We start from the raw sequence: 15,841 nt of genomic DNA, 5'->3' as shown, positions 1-15,841 counted from the left end.
GAGTTTGTTGCCCCCCTGTAAAGTTGTTTGGTTGATGAAACTGCTTTGTGATTAAACATTTTGCCCCACAGCTTATTGCATTAAATAAATCTGTAAATCCTGAACAGTTTTACTCTTACTTTGGATTACCCATCATGCAGTATAATAAAGTTCCTGTGGGTGCATAAATAGTTTAATTCAGTTTAATTCCATAATTTCTGTACTGTTTTAGGTTAAATAGTTCAGTCATTTGAATTTTGAATTAGAGAATTTTAGAAAATGTGTCTATTAAAACAAGTAAAAGTCCCATTTTTCATTTTTGTTTTGTGTGCAGTCATTTCTTCCAACACCCACTTTAAAAAGGCTCTGTCTCTTTAAAATGATAGAACCTACAGTTGTTTAAGAACACCAGATCCTCCTAATCTCACATAAATCAAATGTGTGATAAGGTCTACTGAAAAGAATATGGAAATTCAATCATAAATGGAGAGAAATCAAACGTCAGAACTGGTAAATTTACAAATTAATTTCAGAAAGAGGTTTTTTAGGAAACTCAAAAACACCAGAGAACTCCGACGGTGATGTTGCAACACTTACTGTCCACCACAATCTTGCGATCTGTCCCATCGTCATTGATCTGTTGGATGTTGCCAAAGTGAATATCACTGAAGAAGATGCGGTTGGTCCCCTTCCCTCCGCCGCCGTGGTAGTCGAAGCTGAGGGCGATCACGTTCTTCATGTGCTCGGGGTCCTCGAATGGCTTGATGGGCGCATTTAGGTTGGTCTCGTCCGATAGGTGGATGCTCTTCAGTATGGTGCGTTCTGAATAAAGCAGGTATCCGTCATAGTCCCGGCAGCTGCGGTTATCTTCTGCCAGCATGCCGTGAGCACATGCGCAGGTACGCTCGTTGTTGCCACGGTAAAGACAGAGTTGTTCACAGCCACCGTTGTTGGTTTTACAGACGTTTGTACCTGTGTGTGTGTGGGGGGGGGGGCATACTTATGAGCTGAAACTGGTAAACAAACAATGGTTTCTAATAAATCTAAAGACTAGAAGATGAGGCCAGCTTTATGCATCTTTTTACCCAGCTGTCTGTCTCTGTTGAAAACCTTGATGTCCTTCAGCTGCACACCAATGCCTGTCCTGAGCTGCACAGCATCCGTCGCGTTGTCTTTGTTTCCTCTTTTAATGGAGCCGTTGGCATGAGTCCTGACAGACAGCAATAAAAGTGAGTAACAGCCACATTTACAATGCAAAAACTTCTCTGCAATTCATTTAGGATAATGAAAAAGCTAACCTGTCACTCCAGTAAATGTATCCCTCAAACACAGACACAGCAAACATGTCCATGTTTTTGTTGCCCAGAACCACCTCCCTGTTCTCTCCGGTCTCTAAGTTGATCCGCTCGATCTTGTCGGTTCTGGCATCACACCAATACAGCAAACCCTCCTAAAGTCCAAACAGCACATTCCGAGTCAAAACAATTGTAGAATGACACAAAGGGGATTCCATTTGCTGGTATTTACTATGCAAATGTTGAGATTCTGGAGAACTTTTAGTGCTTTAGTGTCCGCTGTACAGAAAACACTAATGTCATATAAAAATAATAATAAGAGCTAAAAATGATCCCCTTGGCAGCTCTAACTCTAATTGAAGCTTTTTTCCATTTCTATATATTGCCATTAACATATAGAAAACAGCACTAATAACAAAAATAAAAATTTATCTAAAACTAACAAAGTTGCTAAAAAGAATGAAAACATTTAAAATTTATAAAAATTCTAAAAAATAAAGAAAATGATGCACAATAGAATCTTTTCCGTCATTATAACATATTAATAATTTTGGTTAAAACATTTAAACAAATATCACCACAGCAATTATTTACCATTAGCAAAACAAGCATTTAAACTAGAGTTGCTGGTTCTGGTCCAAACAAAGACTAATATGCTACAGAGGATGCAGAACACAGCGAGTCTTGGTTGATCCACACCTCGTAATCGATGGAGATTCCATTTGGCCAGCTGATGCTCACGTTGACCAAGATCAACCTTTGCGAGCCATCCAAGCGTGAACGTTCAATACGAGGATACTGACCCCACTCTGTCCAGAACAGATACCTGTACACAAGGACATGAAAGTGCAGGACGGGGAACTTCAGAAATGTAAAAGCTTCTTGAAAATGACACTGGAGGTACCTTAAAGGGAGTGTTATTGCAAAGGGCAAGTTTAAACAGGTGGAAAAGAGCCTTACCCTTTAACTGGGTGGACGGTTATAGCTCTGGGTTTGTCCAAACCCTGAGAAATGACTACATAGCGGAATGAGCCATTCAGCCTGGCCACTTCAATCACATCAAAGCCCTGGTCAGTCCAGTAAATATTTCCTGGGGGGAAAAAAAGAAAACAAGAGAAAAATCGACTCAAATCAGCTGTTGTGCTTTGGTGTAGTGCGGCATAAAGGTGCAATCTGACCAGCAAAATAACAAAACCTGCTATCCAGTCAACAGTGATGCCCTCCACCCGACCAATGCCGTTGGTTACCACATCTTCTCTCCAGGTCTGATCCCTCTTTGCTCTGCTGATAGTGCTCAGCCCCATGTCCACCCAGTAGATGGTGTCATTTTCTGTAAGTAAGACATTAAAACATTAAAATGTCACTTTTCATCCATCTGATCAGTTTAAGAGTCACTTACCAGCATGGAAGTCTATGCCGACAGCTAGTGAGGTTCCTGACACCGGCACCAGAGCATCTGATTTGTCTGCTGGGTCGAGAGGAATTCCCCGAATTCCCTCGTGAACGGAGTAGAGCAGGAAAGAGCCCATACCTGCTTGGAGCCAGTAACGTTAGTTTGTGCTGTCGAGACCAAAACAGAAGTGCACGCACAATTAATAAAACAAAGCACTGTCTCACCCTCACAAGACTGCTCCCCTGATTTGAGACTATATCCAGCCGTGCACATGCAGGCCCTGGTTGATGGAGACGTGGGCAGACACAGCTGTGAGCAGTCACCATTGTTGTTGCTGCATAGGTTGACACCAGCTAAAAAAAAAGAGAAAATGAAGGGAATCAATGAGACAAAAGCTAAATCTTAATCGAAATGTCAACAAAAGCTCAGGCAGCAACATTTTTCCATACTTTTCTGCACATCCTCATCATAAATCTTCATGTGCATCATCGGAGAGGTGTGGTTTCGCAGAACTTTCCACTGTCCACCATCTTTCTTGTCACACGTTCCAATTTGGTCCGTTCCCTGGTCAGCCCACCAAAGCTTGTCTCCTGTTGGAGTGAAATTTAGTTTTTTCATTTCATCGACATTTTAATCTGGAATAAAGAGGTCGACAAAACATCCTACTTTCATCTCACCCATAATGGCCAACGTGGTCGCTTTGATAAGTTTTCCTTTAGCACCTTCCAAGATCTCCAGATTAGATCCATCCAGCTGGCAGCGGTTGATGGTGCTGTTTCCTGAGCTGATCCAGTACAGATGCCCCTTTTCATAGTCAATGGACAAACCTGGGTGGATATGATGTTATCACATTCTTAAATTTGGTACACCTCTGTTCTCCATCTGTGCATGAAGTTGAAGCAGATAAAAGAGTGTGAATGTTTCCACAGGAAAGGGTTACATCATCTCACCTACTGGTCCTTTTTGGTTGGTGAAAAGCAGGGTGTGGTTATTTCCATCCATGTTCGCAATGCTGATGTTGTCACCATCAGTCCAATAAAGCTTCCTGGGGAAGAGGGTAAAGAACGGTCAAAGATTGTGAGAAATACAGAAACCCTTTAGACTAAATAAAAAAAATTCTTAAAAGGGGGTACAATGACAAATTTTTGTACTCAACATCAATTATTTTATTGATTCTTAGAAGAAAAAGGGTTTTGGATAAAGATCAATCTTGACTTTCCAAAGAGATGACTTACCCTAGTAGAGGGTGCACCACCAGACAGTGGGGTTTGTCTAATCCCTGAACTACTGCATTCTTGAAAGATCCGTCTAATCTAGCCACATTTATCTGCTTCTTATTGGCATCATAGCTGGTCCAGAAGAGGTTTCTCGATACCCAATCTACTGCTAACCCATGAGCGTTAGGAAGATCTGTGACAGAACACAAAAGCCCTGGTTTTTCCTGGCATTCAAGCTGTATAAGAAATACATCCGATCCTTGTGATCATTCTAAGACTTTTTTTTTACCTGCAGACACAACAGTCTCAACCCCAGTGCCGTTAATGAAAGCTCTTTTGATGGTCTGCGTTCGCACATCTGACCAATAAATGCGATGCTCCACCGCATCATAATCCACCGCTGTCACATTGTCGATATCCGGGACGGTGAATGAAATGATGTAGTTGTAGTAGGGGTTGTCAATGTCTACACCTCGGATCTCAATCTGACGTGCATAAAGCAGGAACTTCCGGGATTCTGAGAACCCAAAAAAAAAAACAACAACTTAATTTTGGGGAATTTTCATTATAAAAGTTTGTAAGTCACTGTTTTGCATAGTAAAAATCCATTTGAAGTAAAACGAATGGGTAATCCTTTTTATAGTAGTACTTTTCTTTTGTAGTAGCATACAAATTTGCCTGACTGTAAATCCTTATGTATTGTTTATTGTATTTATTTTAATTTTAAATTTTATATGTTTATTTACATCTTATGTATTTAATTGTAACCCATTTCTTATTATGAATTTAGCCCCAGTGTTTCCCTATAGGGATCTTCTGTGTTAGGGCATGCCGCCTTGGTCTGGGGTTATTGTTGCAGTGATGGCCCTTGCTGGGGTGGCAGGGGTCCAGCTTTGCAGCCTCACAGCTGTGGAATGGACCCTGTTGCTGGCAGTTTATTGTGTGTGGGATCATGGGATATATGTGTTTTGATGGAGGGGAGTAAAAAGTGGGTTGGGTTTTTATTTTAATTTTGGTGTCTACGTTTTTGCTTTTAATTGTAAAGCACTTAGAGCACATATGTCAAACTCAAGGCCCGGGGGCCAAATGTGGCCCTCCATGTCATTTTATGTGGCCCCCGAGAGCATAAAAGTTTTTGATTTCTTAAAATAAAAAATAAAAATTGGTGTGTATTTATTCATATCTAAGGGGAATCTGCCTTGAAATATGGGATTGGGCAACTATACATTAGGACTTAAACACTGTCCATATAACCTAACCTGACAGAATCAAATTTAAAAGGATTTATGCTAGAGTAACAAGCAAACATGTGTTTTCTATGCAACTGTAATTGTCACTTTCAAAAGTTATGATAAATAAATAAATTAGTTGTTTAACATTAAGGAGTAGTTACATGTATGTTTCATTACATTTAGTTACATACATAAGATATATCCGGCCCTTTAAGGACAGCTGCTATACTGATGTGGCCCTCGGTGGAAATGGGTTTGACACCCCTGACTTAGAGTATGAGAGGTCCTTTTTATAAATAAAGTTGGATTAATTAAAGGTGCTTTTCTTTGTAAAATTCTTATGCTCCAATCCTGTTAATGCAATTATTCCTGCATCAACCTGCTGAAATGAGGGTTGCTTTGCTGAAGATTTAGGAAGAAAACGTGCACTCATCCACAAACAGCTCTTAAGAATCATAAGTAAAATTTCACTGTGGTAAATTATTTTAAAGGAAAAATTACGGTAACTAAAAATAAAAAGTGCAAGTGTTACATCACAGAGACTGAGGTAAAACGCACGCAAGGCGCAGTTTCCATCCTTACCTTTGCAGGTGCGTTTGTCTGGCTGCAGCTTCATGAGGTGGGGGCAAGCGCAGGAGAAGGTCTGGTTAAAGTTGATGAGACACAAGTGGGAGCAGGGGCCTTTACCGTCACTGGTGGCACATGGGTTTGGAGCTAAAAGAAAGAAAACATCTTGAGGACATTTAAGAGCAACAGCAAGTCAAGTGAACTTTACATCATAGTGATCAGTGGTAATTTTTTTTTCCATCCGTAGCTCCTTCAGAACAAAGGAACAAGGATCAACTATGTAAACGATCCCTGTCATCAGGATTGGTACAGGCTGTCAATCAGCTGTCAGACGACATTTCTTTTTCTGTCACTCACACACTCCTGATCCTAAAGAGCACTGCAGTCCTCTACATTACGATGTAATCTTATTGTCATCTTGACAGTGATGTGTTTCCATGTAACATTAGTGTTGTGCAAGAAGATTTCCCCCCCCTCATCACGCCTGCAAAATGACTACAACCTCTACAAAGCAGCGGGGCGTGTACACATTGCTGCCTTTGTGAGGACAACACATTTCACAGCTCTTAAAGGTCAACCATCTTTGGGGAAAAGGAGCTGTGAATAATACTGTCAGCAATAATCTGCGAGCTCATACCCAGTCTCTAAATTGAAGCCCAGTTGTGCAGCAAAGCCAGCAGGTTAAATGTGAGACTCATAATGTAGAAGATCTTACCCTCAGGTTGTCTGGATGGGTGATACACCTGCAAATCGAAGGGCTGGGTGTTGGTGCGCTGCACTACAGTGACATTGTGTCCAGTCCATTTGTTAGCTTTGGTCAGAGTATTGGTTCTCCAGTCAGTCCAGTACACCTCTCCTCCATACATGGTGACAGCAAAAGGGTGGGCCAAATACTCGTGACCCCGCAGCACCTCAATCAGTCCAGATCCATCATACATGGCAGAGTAGATGGCATCTGACCTTAAGAAGCATCACAACAAAGAGACGGTTAAAAGCAGCTGGCATTCCTTACTATAGTGATCCCTCGTTTATGACAGCAGTTTCATTCAATAATAACCCAGGATAGGTGAAATCGGCAGAGTAGCCAATATTGTTTTTTACTTTTATTATTAATGTTTTTAGGCTGTAAAATCCCTCACTACACACTTTATACATGTTGACAGACGTCAACATTTTCACACTTTTATCTCTGTTTAAACTCATAAAAGTTCCAACCGTCATAGAAAAATAAGTCCAGTATTATAAAAGGAAAACAAAGATCTGCTTGTGATAGAAAATGTACACAACTCTGGCAAGCAGAAGGAGGAAATTAATTGACAATGACCTACAGCCAATATGCATCCAGAACACACTGCGCGGTTTAAAAAAAAAAAAAAGCACAGCAATTGCATTAAAAATATCTGTGAAACAGCAAGACCGCAAAAGGTGAACCGCTGTGTTTCAAACTATGGTGATAAATATAAAACTGGGAAACAGGAGAACAGACTGGGAATGCCAGGGGAAAATGTAAAGCAGTAGAAAATCCTACCTGGCATCAATCCAGACGATCCGTCTTTCCATATAGTCCACAGTGAGCCCGTTGGGCCAGCCGCCACTGCCAGTCTCCTTGTGGATGGTACGCCTGCCTTCACCACTCATGGATGCTGCTTCTATCCTGGGCAGACTGGCATCCCAGTCAGTCCAAAACAGAATACTGCCAACAGAAAGTTATCAGGGTGAAGGCTTTCACAGACATTTTCCATGATCCACAGGAGTTTCTGGAATCTTCAAAAAAATTATTTGTTCATGCTTCCTACCCATCACGAGGATCTAGAGCGATGGCTCGAGGATGCTCTACTTCTCCTGCTAACAGAGTGGTTCTCATAGTGCCGTCCAGTTTTGCAACCTCAATCTGGTCCAAATTGCTCTCCACCCAGTAAATGTTTCCTGCTATCCAGTCCACAGCCAGACCTTCTGGGGTTGCCAGTCCATACTGTATGACCACCTCAAAACTGGTAAGTGCTGACGGACACAAAGACACACAATTTAATGAAACATTTAGCTTCAAAAACAACAAAAAAACGACTAAACAATTTCGCCCCAAAAAAAGTTTTTTTTTTTTTCTCTTTTCAAGTGTCAGTAAAGGAGAAGAGGTACTTCTGTGGTTCTGACATTATCCTTCTGCTCTAAATTCTTTATTATTTCCCAGAAGCTGATCCAAACCGAGTGTAAACCAAAGTGTCGCCTTTGGCGAATCAAGATTATAAGGCCTCCTGACAGAATTTAGGAGACAGGCAGCTGAACACTGATGCAGCTTGCATTAAGGAATGTTGGACTTAAAGCTGTTGGCACAAACCACTTGGGCAAATTGGACTCCATAATGAGCAGCAGGAGCTGATCTATGAGCTGCTACGCTCCTGCTCAGCATGTTTATATTTATGGAAGACTGTAAGGGTGGATGAGTGGAATTGCAGAGCAACATCGGTGTTCTGGCAACGGTCACGCTCTGTGAGTTACCGAGACAAACTGGAAGAGACAAAGCCTTCCGTTTGCCTTCCGGGCTGAGCTGGGAACACAAACCTGAGGTTTCTGAGCAAGAAAGGCTGACTGTGACCTGTGAGGTTCATTCAGGGTCACAGAATGCCACAGACTGTTGGTAGACATATTTTTCAAGTTATGCCCAAACAACTTACACTTTAAGCTGCTAAGCACCTCCTAAAGTAAGACTTATCTACCCTAATATTTATGGCTTCATTAAAAAGTTAGAGTGAAAATAGTCTGCCCTTCTTTTAATTTGTGCTCCTGCAACAGTTCATTTGGATCCATACAAACTCACCTCCATTATCAGACAGTTTTCCTCGATAGATCTTGTCCTCTACAACATCAGTCCAGTACAGGGTGCTTTGGTTGAGGTGGAAGTCCAAGGCAATGGTGTTCCTTAAACCTGGCACCAGCACAGTAAACTCTCCCTTATGAAGGTCAATCCTTCTGATCTCGTGGCGGTTGGAGAAAATGATGAAAGGCTTGAAGGGATCTGAAGGAAATGAAATGTCCAACCACATCTCAACACAGATGCTTCAGTCGGATCACAGCTGTTAAACCAGAAAAAAAAACAAGTATTTATATGGTGTTAAATGCAGTCACTACTGCTTTCTTACTGGTGCTTTTGCAGCTCTCCATATTGGGTTCCAGCTCCCAGCCCTCATAGCACGAGCACTTGACGTTGAATTTATCCTGTTCGCACTTCTGGCTACATTTCAGGTGTTTGGCACAAAAGCTTTGGATCTGGCAGGTCTTGTTGTCAGCTCCCAGTTCCATGCCCAGGGGACAGGAGCACATGTGGCCCTCCCCAGGAATTATGCTGCAGTTGTGACTACAACCTCCATTGTCCAAAGAGCACAAGTCTGCAGAAAAGAAAAAGTTGAACTAGAGAACTTAAGACTAAAAGGACTCAGCTGCTGGAAATAATGGTTGGGTTTTCCCGTTTTACCACAAAACTTCTCATCAGAACTATCCGGACAATCGTTGATGCCATCACACAGCTTCTCCGCAGGTAGGCAGATAGAATCATTGGAGGCACACATGTGGTGAGACAACTTGCAGACCAACGCTTCGCAGTTTTCCTCATCGGAATTGTCCTCGCAGTCACTGTCGCCGTCGCACACCCAGGCTTTGCTGATGCAGCGCCCTGTACAAGACAGCAAAAAGAAAAGATCATCATCAAAAAAAAAGAAAAGAAAAGAAAAGATCAGCCTCCATTTAAACCATTTTGGTAAGAGACACTTTCGGCTTCACTGTGTAAATACAGACTTTAAACCCACAACACAGCTTTTCAATTCTATTCTAAGGGTGACGTTTAATTTCAGCACAGGCAGCCATTATTTGTGACCCCAGAATGAGTTTAAAAACTAATCATAGCCTCATAAAAAACCATGCACAATAATTTAGGTCATGTTTTGAAAAGCAAAAATGTTTTATAGATTCTAAAAATGTACTCAGAAGCTTTTTTGAGCATTTGAAACAGCCCTTACCAGAGTCTCTGCAACTGAACTTGACTGTGGGGTCACACATGTGGGTGACTCCTTCGCAGTTGTTCTCGTCGCTTAGGTCCATGCAGTCCGTATCCCCGTCACAGCGCCAGCGCATGGGAATGCACAGACCGTCTACTCGACACTGAAACTCGTCCACATGGCAGCCGCCTGGCGGACGAGTGGCTGGGAACAGCAAAAAGATTCAACGTTAGACGCTGCAGCCACAGCTGAGGAATAAACGGATTTGGTGAAACCGGAAGAGTGTCTTCAATGTAACCCTGAGGCATCATTTCCCTGACGCATGTCCAAAGGGAAGATTAGAAGCATCAATGAGGTGAGAACATTAATAAAACTATGACCTGAACAAAAACTTGAACTTTTAAATGTAAGACTATAACACACAGTGTTGCTTTTTTGCTCTAATAGCTTCCCAACAAGCAGATTAAGTGAGCCCACAAAAACCCCAGAGCCGCTGTTTTTTTTACCCCTCCACACACAAAAGAGCACAGATTGCACATTAGACCAGCAGGTCACGACGGGCCCCATTTCTGTATGCTGGGGTTGAAAGCAGCGTCCTACATTTTATGTTTGGCCCGAACAGAACAGCACTGAACCACACTATACAGAAAAGCTCAAGGTTCTGAGCAAATCAAAGGAAACCAAAGACAGACTGTAACACTCATGAAACCATCTAAAATCAGTTCATCTGAAAATAAAAACCTCATCATAGCAACCTGCTATTGAAATCTTTAAACGTAGATCTACACAGCAACAGCACAGTCAAAACATCAGTGAAACTCAAACAAGACCATGAAAGTGTTTGTTATCCAGGCGAAAAATTATTCCTGAACAGGAAACAGAAGTGAGTGATAAACGGTTGCAAACAGGCATACACCTGTTGAGAAGGAAGGAGATAAAGCTGCCTTTTCTGCCGCGCCATGACATCATCCTCCAGGGAGCATGAAAGCAGGGCAGATTTAATATTCACATACACAAAGTACCGCTCCTCACCCTGGTTGGTGCAGTTGGCGTGAGTCTCATCACTGTAGTCCCCACAGTCATTGTCGCCATCGCAGGTCCAATACTCCGGGATGCAGCGGCCACTGTTACATTTGAACTGCACACTGGAGCAGGAATGGCTGCAGCCTGCTTCATCACTGTTGTCTCCACAGTCGTTGTCTGCACATCAGCAAAAACATCATGACACCTCAATGATCTCACCTCACTGCTTACTGGATCTTTTCTTTATTTTGAGGAAGCTGAAAGGTGATGATAGTCACCGTTGTCACAGCGCCAGTTTATGTTGATGCAGCGACCATTTCCACATGTGAACTGGGTCAGAGGGAAACAGGTTGGATAGGCTGTCATAGGGGAAAAACAAGAGGTAAAGAAATGTCAGCTTTTTATATACATACATAACGGCAATCAAGGTAAGGCGAGAGGAACAAAAGGACTGAGGACTCACCACATGTGTCTGGTTCATCTGAGCGATCGCCGCAGTCATCGTCCAAGTCACACATCCAGGAAATGGGGATGCAGCGACCACTAGCACAGGGGTACTGGTTTGGTGGGCATGTCCGAGCTGAAACCAAGTCATGCAAGTTAAATATTTTTTCTTATTTTGAAATTTAATATGGATTTTTCCACCGATGTGATTCACATTTCAAATAATCCAAAAACTGGTCTGATTGCCAGAACCAGCCATTATTTAGATCTTATTCCTTCTTCTAATGAAGCCCCAACTTAATCTAATCTAACAATTCAAATTGCATTCCTAAATAAAACTGATTTCGGATTTTGGCAGGGACGGGCATTTATCCAAAAACAGTTATATCGCCTGCAAACAAGCTTCTAGATCAACCCTAAAAGGCCTCAAACCACGCTGCAGGGATGGTTGAAGCAAATCAGCTGGGCGCATTAAGGGTTCCATAACACCTGCATTTGAGACATACCAGAGCATGTAGTGTTGGATTCATCTTCATCATTGCCGCAGTCATTGTCACCATCACACAGCCACCGCAGAGGAATGCAGCGGTTATTCTGGCATTTAAATCGTTCAGCTGGGCAGGTGTGTTCATCTGGAAGACGAGAAAAAAAACATAAAATAATAACATTTAATTATGCAAAAAATAATAATGTAAAGGTTATAGTAAACACAGCTGATGATGGTTTACGTAGTCCTTTCTGATGCTTTTGATCTGCACCACTTTAAATGAGGAATAAGAAAGGGGAATGTGCCAAGAGCAACATGAGTCCTGCTTCTGGGAATCGCCTAATGAGGACAGAGTTGACCGCTGAAATGCAGCATCATGCTGCTCCGTAAGAAATCATGGAAACTTTAGTTCATGCTGTGTCACTTTGTTTTAACCAAACCCTTGAAGCAGAATTTTGTTTTCCAGTGTGTTGCTCAGTATCCATGGCGATGCTGCGGCTCACTCACGGCAGAGGTCAGGGGCTTCATCGCTGTTGTCCAAACAATCATTGTCTCCATCGCACTTCCAGCGCTCTTGGATGCAGCGGTTGTTCTTGCAGGCAAATTCACCCGGCTGGCACTGTGGTGGGGGCACGTAGGAGGGGTTGGCTGGAGAAGTCATCAGACGTGAGAATGGAAACACACCGGTCATTCAAACATTAAACGAAGACCAAAATGGGGAAAAAAGGTTTTCCTCTTAAAATGAAAAAGCAGTTTTAAGATTCTCCACGATATTCAGAAAACCTCTAAATGCAAAGGTTTTAATCACCTCTGCAGGTGACGTTATCCACATCAAGGATTTGATCATCAGCACACGCACAGGACCTGCCGTTGGGTATAGCAAGGCACAGGCTGCCACAACCACCGTTGTTTGCTCGGCATGCATTAGTGCCTACAATACAAAAAAAAGCAAGACTATTACCAATACATTCATAATCTAATGAACAGAATAGGTGAAAAAGGGGACAAACCTTGCTGCTGGTGTGCATCATACACCCTGATCTCAAATATGGGGGGCCTTTCGTTGCGTAGTAAAGTCACAGTCTTTGTGGTCTGGTCCAGTTTGAAGATGCTGCCTCCACGGTATTCATTCCAGAAGAGAAATTGTTTGTAATGGCACAAGCCAAAGGCGTGGTTAAGCTCCTGACCCGTGTAAATAACCTGTTAAATTGGAAAAACACAAAGGATTACAGCTAGAACTAAAAAAAAAAAAAAAAATGTTTTTGTTTCCTTTAACGAAAGAGTAAAAGTAATGTCCAAAAGATCCAGCACATCCAGCACCTTTTTCACATATGTGTATTTCTAAAAAAAAACGTTTTGTTCAAGCTGGTATTATTTTGAACCATTGTCATTAAAAAAAAAAAAGTCTGACACACATTGAATTGTAGGGCTGTGAATCCTTTCTTAAGTGGGAATTCAAATTGATTTACAAATCAAGATCAACGTTTGACAGATTAAACCACAATTCTTACTATTTCATCTAAATTTGTCATAACGGTTGCTACATTTGTGTCTTTTTACTGCATGAATGAAAATTAAAATAATATGCATTTAATCACCATAATATATACCTTTATTTCGAGGATCATTTTTTGTAAACCAGATTTAACAAAAAAAAGATTTTAAAAGAAAGAAATTATATTTGTCCCCTTAAACAAACGTTTTTGTGTCAACTTCCTGGTTAACTTCTTCAGCAAAGAAGACATACAAATCACTGTCTGTTGCTTTGGATTATTTTATAGAAGTAATAGATCACAAGAGTTTCTTTATATTCCTGAATTCACATTCATCATATTTTTTATTTTATTTTTCTGTTCAATTTTTTATTCTAATTTATTCATACCTTTTTTCTGTATTTAAAACAAAATCATTTTTCAGAACTCAGTTCAGTAAACTGAACTTGTGTCTTTTTTCATTTACAAAAAACCCTTATTTTGAAAACAAGAAGCAGTACCAACATTTTACTTTGAAGATTTATTCATGTTGACAGTAGTACATCCTTTTTTTAACTTATGCACTTAAAATCCACCATTATTCTTCATTTTAGAACCATAACTACATAGCCTGAAGTGTAGTTTTACTTCATTGCATTATATTTATAAAGCTCACAAATCAGCTATCTTGGACATTGCTAAGGTTCATTCTAGTATTTTCAGGAACAGATTTCGATTCGCCGAGTATTCAAATACTCTGAATTATCAGAATATTACCAACCTTTCGCTCAGTGGTGTTGAGGTAAACCATCTCTATCTGGTCATAGTACGCATCCACCCAGTATAGAATGCCCTGAGGAATGTCCAGACTCAAGCCGTTGGGCCACAGCATTGTTTTACCGGTCAAGAAAACCTGATGATGTGAGCCATCCATCCAGGCCTTCTTGATCTTTCCTCTGTTGCTCTCTGTGGGATCCTCCTCCCAGTCAGTCCAGTACATCCAACTGAGAAGGAGGAGAAAAAAAGAGCTGACGCGCTTTCAAAGGCGTTGGAACTATAACCTGACTGAGAGTGAAAAGCACATCATCCAAAAATCCACTACAACTTTGTTGCGTGAGTTTAAATAGAGGAACAACTTTTAGCAAAAGAACTGTTCCACTAAAGAAAGCTGTACGAATCCATTTTACCAGGAACACTAGTTGTCTCTCTTCAGTCTTACCCATGGCCTGGGTCCACAACAATGGCACGAGGGTGGCTCATCTTTCCCTCAATCAGGGTCTTCCGGGTCTGGGAAGCTTTCTCCAGCCTGGCGACACTGATAGTCTTCTTAGGTCCGTCGTCTGTCCAGTAGAGATTACCTCCCATCCAGTCGACCGCTAAGCCTTCTACTGTGTGAATACCTGAGATAAGGCGGAGAAGTCCGGGTGAAAAGCTGATTATTAGAGAATCCAAAAGAATAGATAGTATAACACAGCTGAACTCCCAGCAGCTCTAAATTATTAGACGTAGCAGGAATAAAAATAATTCCTAAGAATTCTTGGCAAAGTGATGGTCTATAGCTTACCCTCCTTCAGAATAATCTCTCGTTCTCTGTCGTGGATCTTCTGCCGACCGATAATGTAGCTGGTGGCATCGGCGAAGTAAATGTATTCACTGGCAGCATGGAAATCCAGAGCTCGTGGGTTCATCAGGTTCTCAATGGGAATCATGTACTCATCAGGGACTTTAGCATTCATGTCCATGCCCCGGATTACTCCAGGACGACCCTTACCATAAACCAAAAACAACTCATGGTCTGGTTCTGCAAGAAAAAGAAAAAAAATAATAATGATAAATGAGGTCATTTTTACTGAAAGTTTTATGTTCTTCATTACTGTCCAAACCAGTATTTCTTTGGATACTCACTCTTGCAGGATTTACCATCACTGCCAAGGCTGAACCCAGAGTTACAGCGGCAGGTGCGCGTCTTGTGACTGTTGCTCAGCAGACAAATGTCAGAGCAACCTCCAGGCTTTCCAAACTGATCCAAAGCACAAGCATGGCTGCGCACTGAGGGCGAGCAGGACAGCACATAAAAGCAGTTACGAAAAAACACAAACATTTAGATGAACTGAAACAGCTGCTATGTGTCATTAGATTGTTTCGCACCTTGAGGTTGGCGTCTCTGGTGGTACACATGCAGAGCGGAGCCCCGGTCCAACCGGGTCACCACCTGAAAGTCTGAGCTGTTAAAGCGGTTCACTCGAATCACACTGGTCTTTGGGTTTAAGTTGCCTTCATCGGAGTTCGTGGCATAGAGAAAGTTCTCAAATACAGTCAGCCCATTCAGGTGTTCAATCTGGAATACATGGAAGAAGACAGCAAAGAGGATCATTTTTTATTCGTCAGATAAAAGAAATAATATCAAGTAAACAGCTCGTTAAAGACCCACTCCGATAAAAATTGTGTTTTTGGTGTTTTTTACATGTTCTTGAGGTACTTTTCTCATGATGAAGGACATATATAAAGAAAATTAGGCTTCATTCAATTTGTTGCGAATCAGGTGCAGATGACAAAATACAGTTTGAAGAAAATTGTATTCGTTACATAGATTATATGATAGGCGTGCAACAAGCTCCCTGCTCCTCTCCATTCTGATGCATCCACTTGTAGACAACTAGATCCATGCACATTTATGTTTTCCTCGTTTGAGCTGGCATCTGGCTCAAAACTAAAAGTTCCAATTTTGCTTTCCATTTTGTCG

The 15,841-nt window shown here is 41.6% G+C and overlaps 1 protein-coding gene across 5 annotated transcripts in view; it reads right to left on the bottom strand.

The window, feature by feature from the left end:
- Positions 1-15,841, bottom strand: part of lrp1ab (low density lipoprotein receptor-related protein 1Ab) — a 79,757-nt gene that overhangs the window by 23,672 nt on the left and 40,244 nt on the right. For all 5 annotated transcript variants that reach the window (XM_078950611.1, XM_078950610.1, XM_078950613.1 and 2 more), the window contains 33 exons: positions 15,247-15,436; positions 15,004-15,147; positions 14,663-14,899; positions 14,318-14,498; positions 13,880-14,102; positions 12,637-12,826; positions 12,435-12,557; positions 12,134-12,274; positions 11,646-11,771; positions 11,159-11,275; positions 10,974-11,054; positions 10,705-10,872; positions 9,694-9,876; positions 9,153-9,350; positions 8,821-9,066; positions 8,499-8,696; positions 7,480-7,684; positions 7,212-7,376; positions 6,399-6,643; positions 5,699-5,830; positions 4,174-4,401; positions 3,903-4,077; positions 3,618-3,712; positions 3,345-3,494; positions 3,117-3,257; positions 2,892-3,020; positions 2,674-2,805; positions 2,470-2,604; positions 2,235-2,364; positions 1,974-2,100; positions 1,278-1,429; positions 1,065-1,189; positions 577-951 (listed from right to left, as the gene is read on the bottom strand). In XM_078950611.1, the coding sequence (XP_078806737.1) occupies positions 577-951; positions 1,065-1,189; positions 1,278-1,429; positions 1,974-2,100; positions 2,235-2,364; positions 2,470-2,604; positions 2,674-2,805; positions 2,892-3,020; positions 3,117-3,257; positions 3,345-3,494; positions 3,618-3,712; positions 3,903-4,077; positions 4,174-4,401; positions 5,699-5,830; positions 6,399-6,643; positions 7,212-7,376; positions 7,480-7,684; positions 8,499-8,696; positions 8,821-9,066; positions 9,153-9,350; positions 9,694-9,876; positions 10,705-10,872; positions 10,974-11,054; positions 11,159-11,275; positions 11,646-11,771; positions 12,134-12,274; positions 12,435-12,557; positions 12,637-12,826; positions 13,880-14,102; positions 14,318-14,498; positions 14,663-14,899; positions 15,004-15,147; positions 15,247-15,436 (5,587 nt within the window). The remainder of the gene's footprint in view (positions 1-576; positions 952-1,064; positions 1,190-1,277; positions 1,430-1,973; positions 2,101-2,234; positions 2,365-2,469; positions 2,605-2,673; positions 2,806-2,891; positions 3,021-3,116; positions 3,258-3,344; positions 3,495-3,617; positions 3,713-3,902; positions 4,078-4,173; positions 4,402-5,698; positions 5,831-6,398; positions 6,644-7,211; positions 7,377-7,479; positions 7,685-8,498; positions 8,697-8,820; positions 9,067-9,152; positions 9,351-9,693; positions 9,877-10,704; positions 10,873-10,973; positions 11,055-11,158; positions 11,276-11,645; positions 11,772-12,133; positions 12,275-12,434; positions 12,558-12,636; positions 12,827-13,879; positions 14,103-14,317; positions 14,499-14,662; positions 14,900-15,003; positions 15,148-15,246; positions 15,437-15,841) is intronic.

Source organism: Oryzias latipes, chromosome 7, assembly GCF_053564925.1.
Source record: "Oryzias latipes strain Hd-rR chromosome 7, Olatipes_Hd-rR_3.1".
Classification (NCBI taxonomy): Eukaryota; Metazoa; Chordata; class Actinopteri; order Beloniformes; family Adrianichthyidae; genus Oryzias; species Oryzias latipes.
Note: the sequence above shows the minus strand (reverse complement) of the source record. Positions and strands in the feature narration are given on the sequence as shown.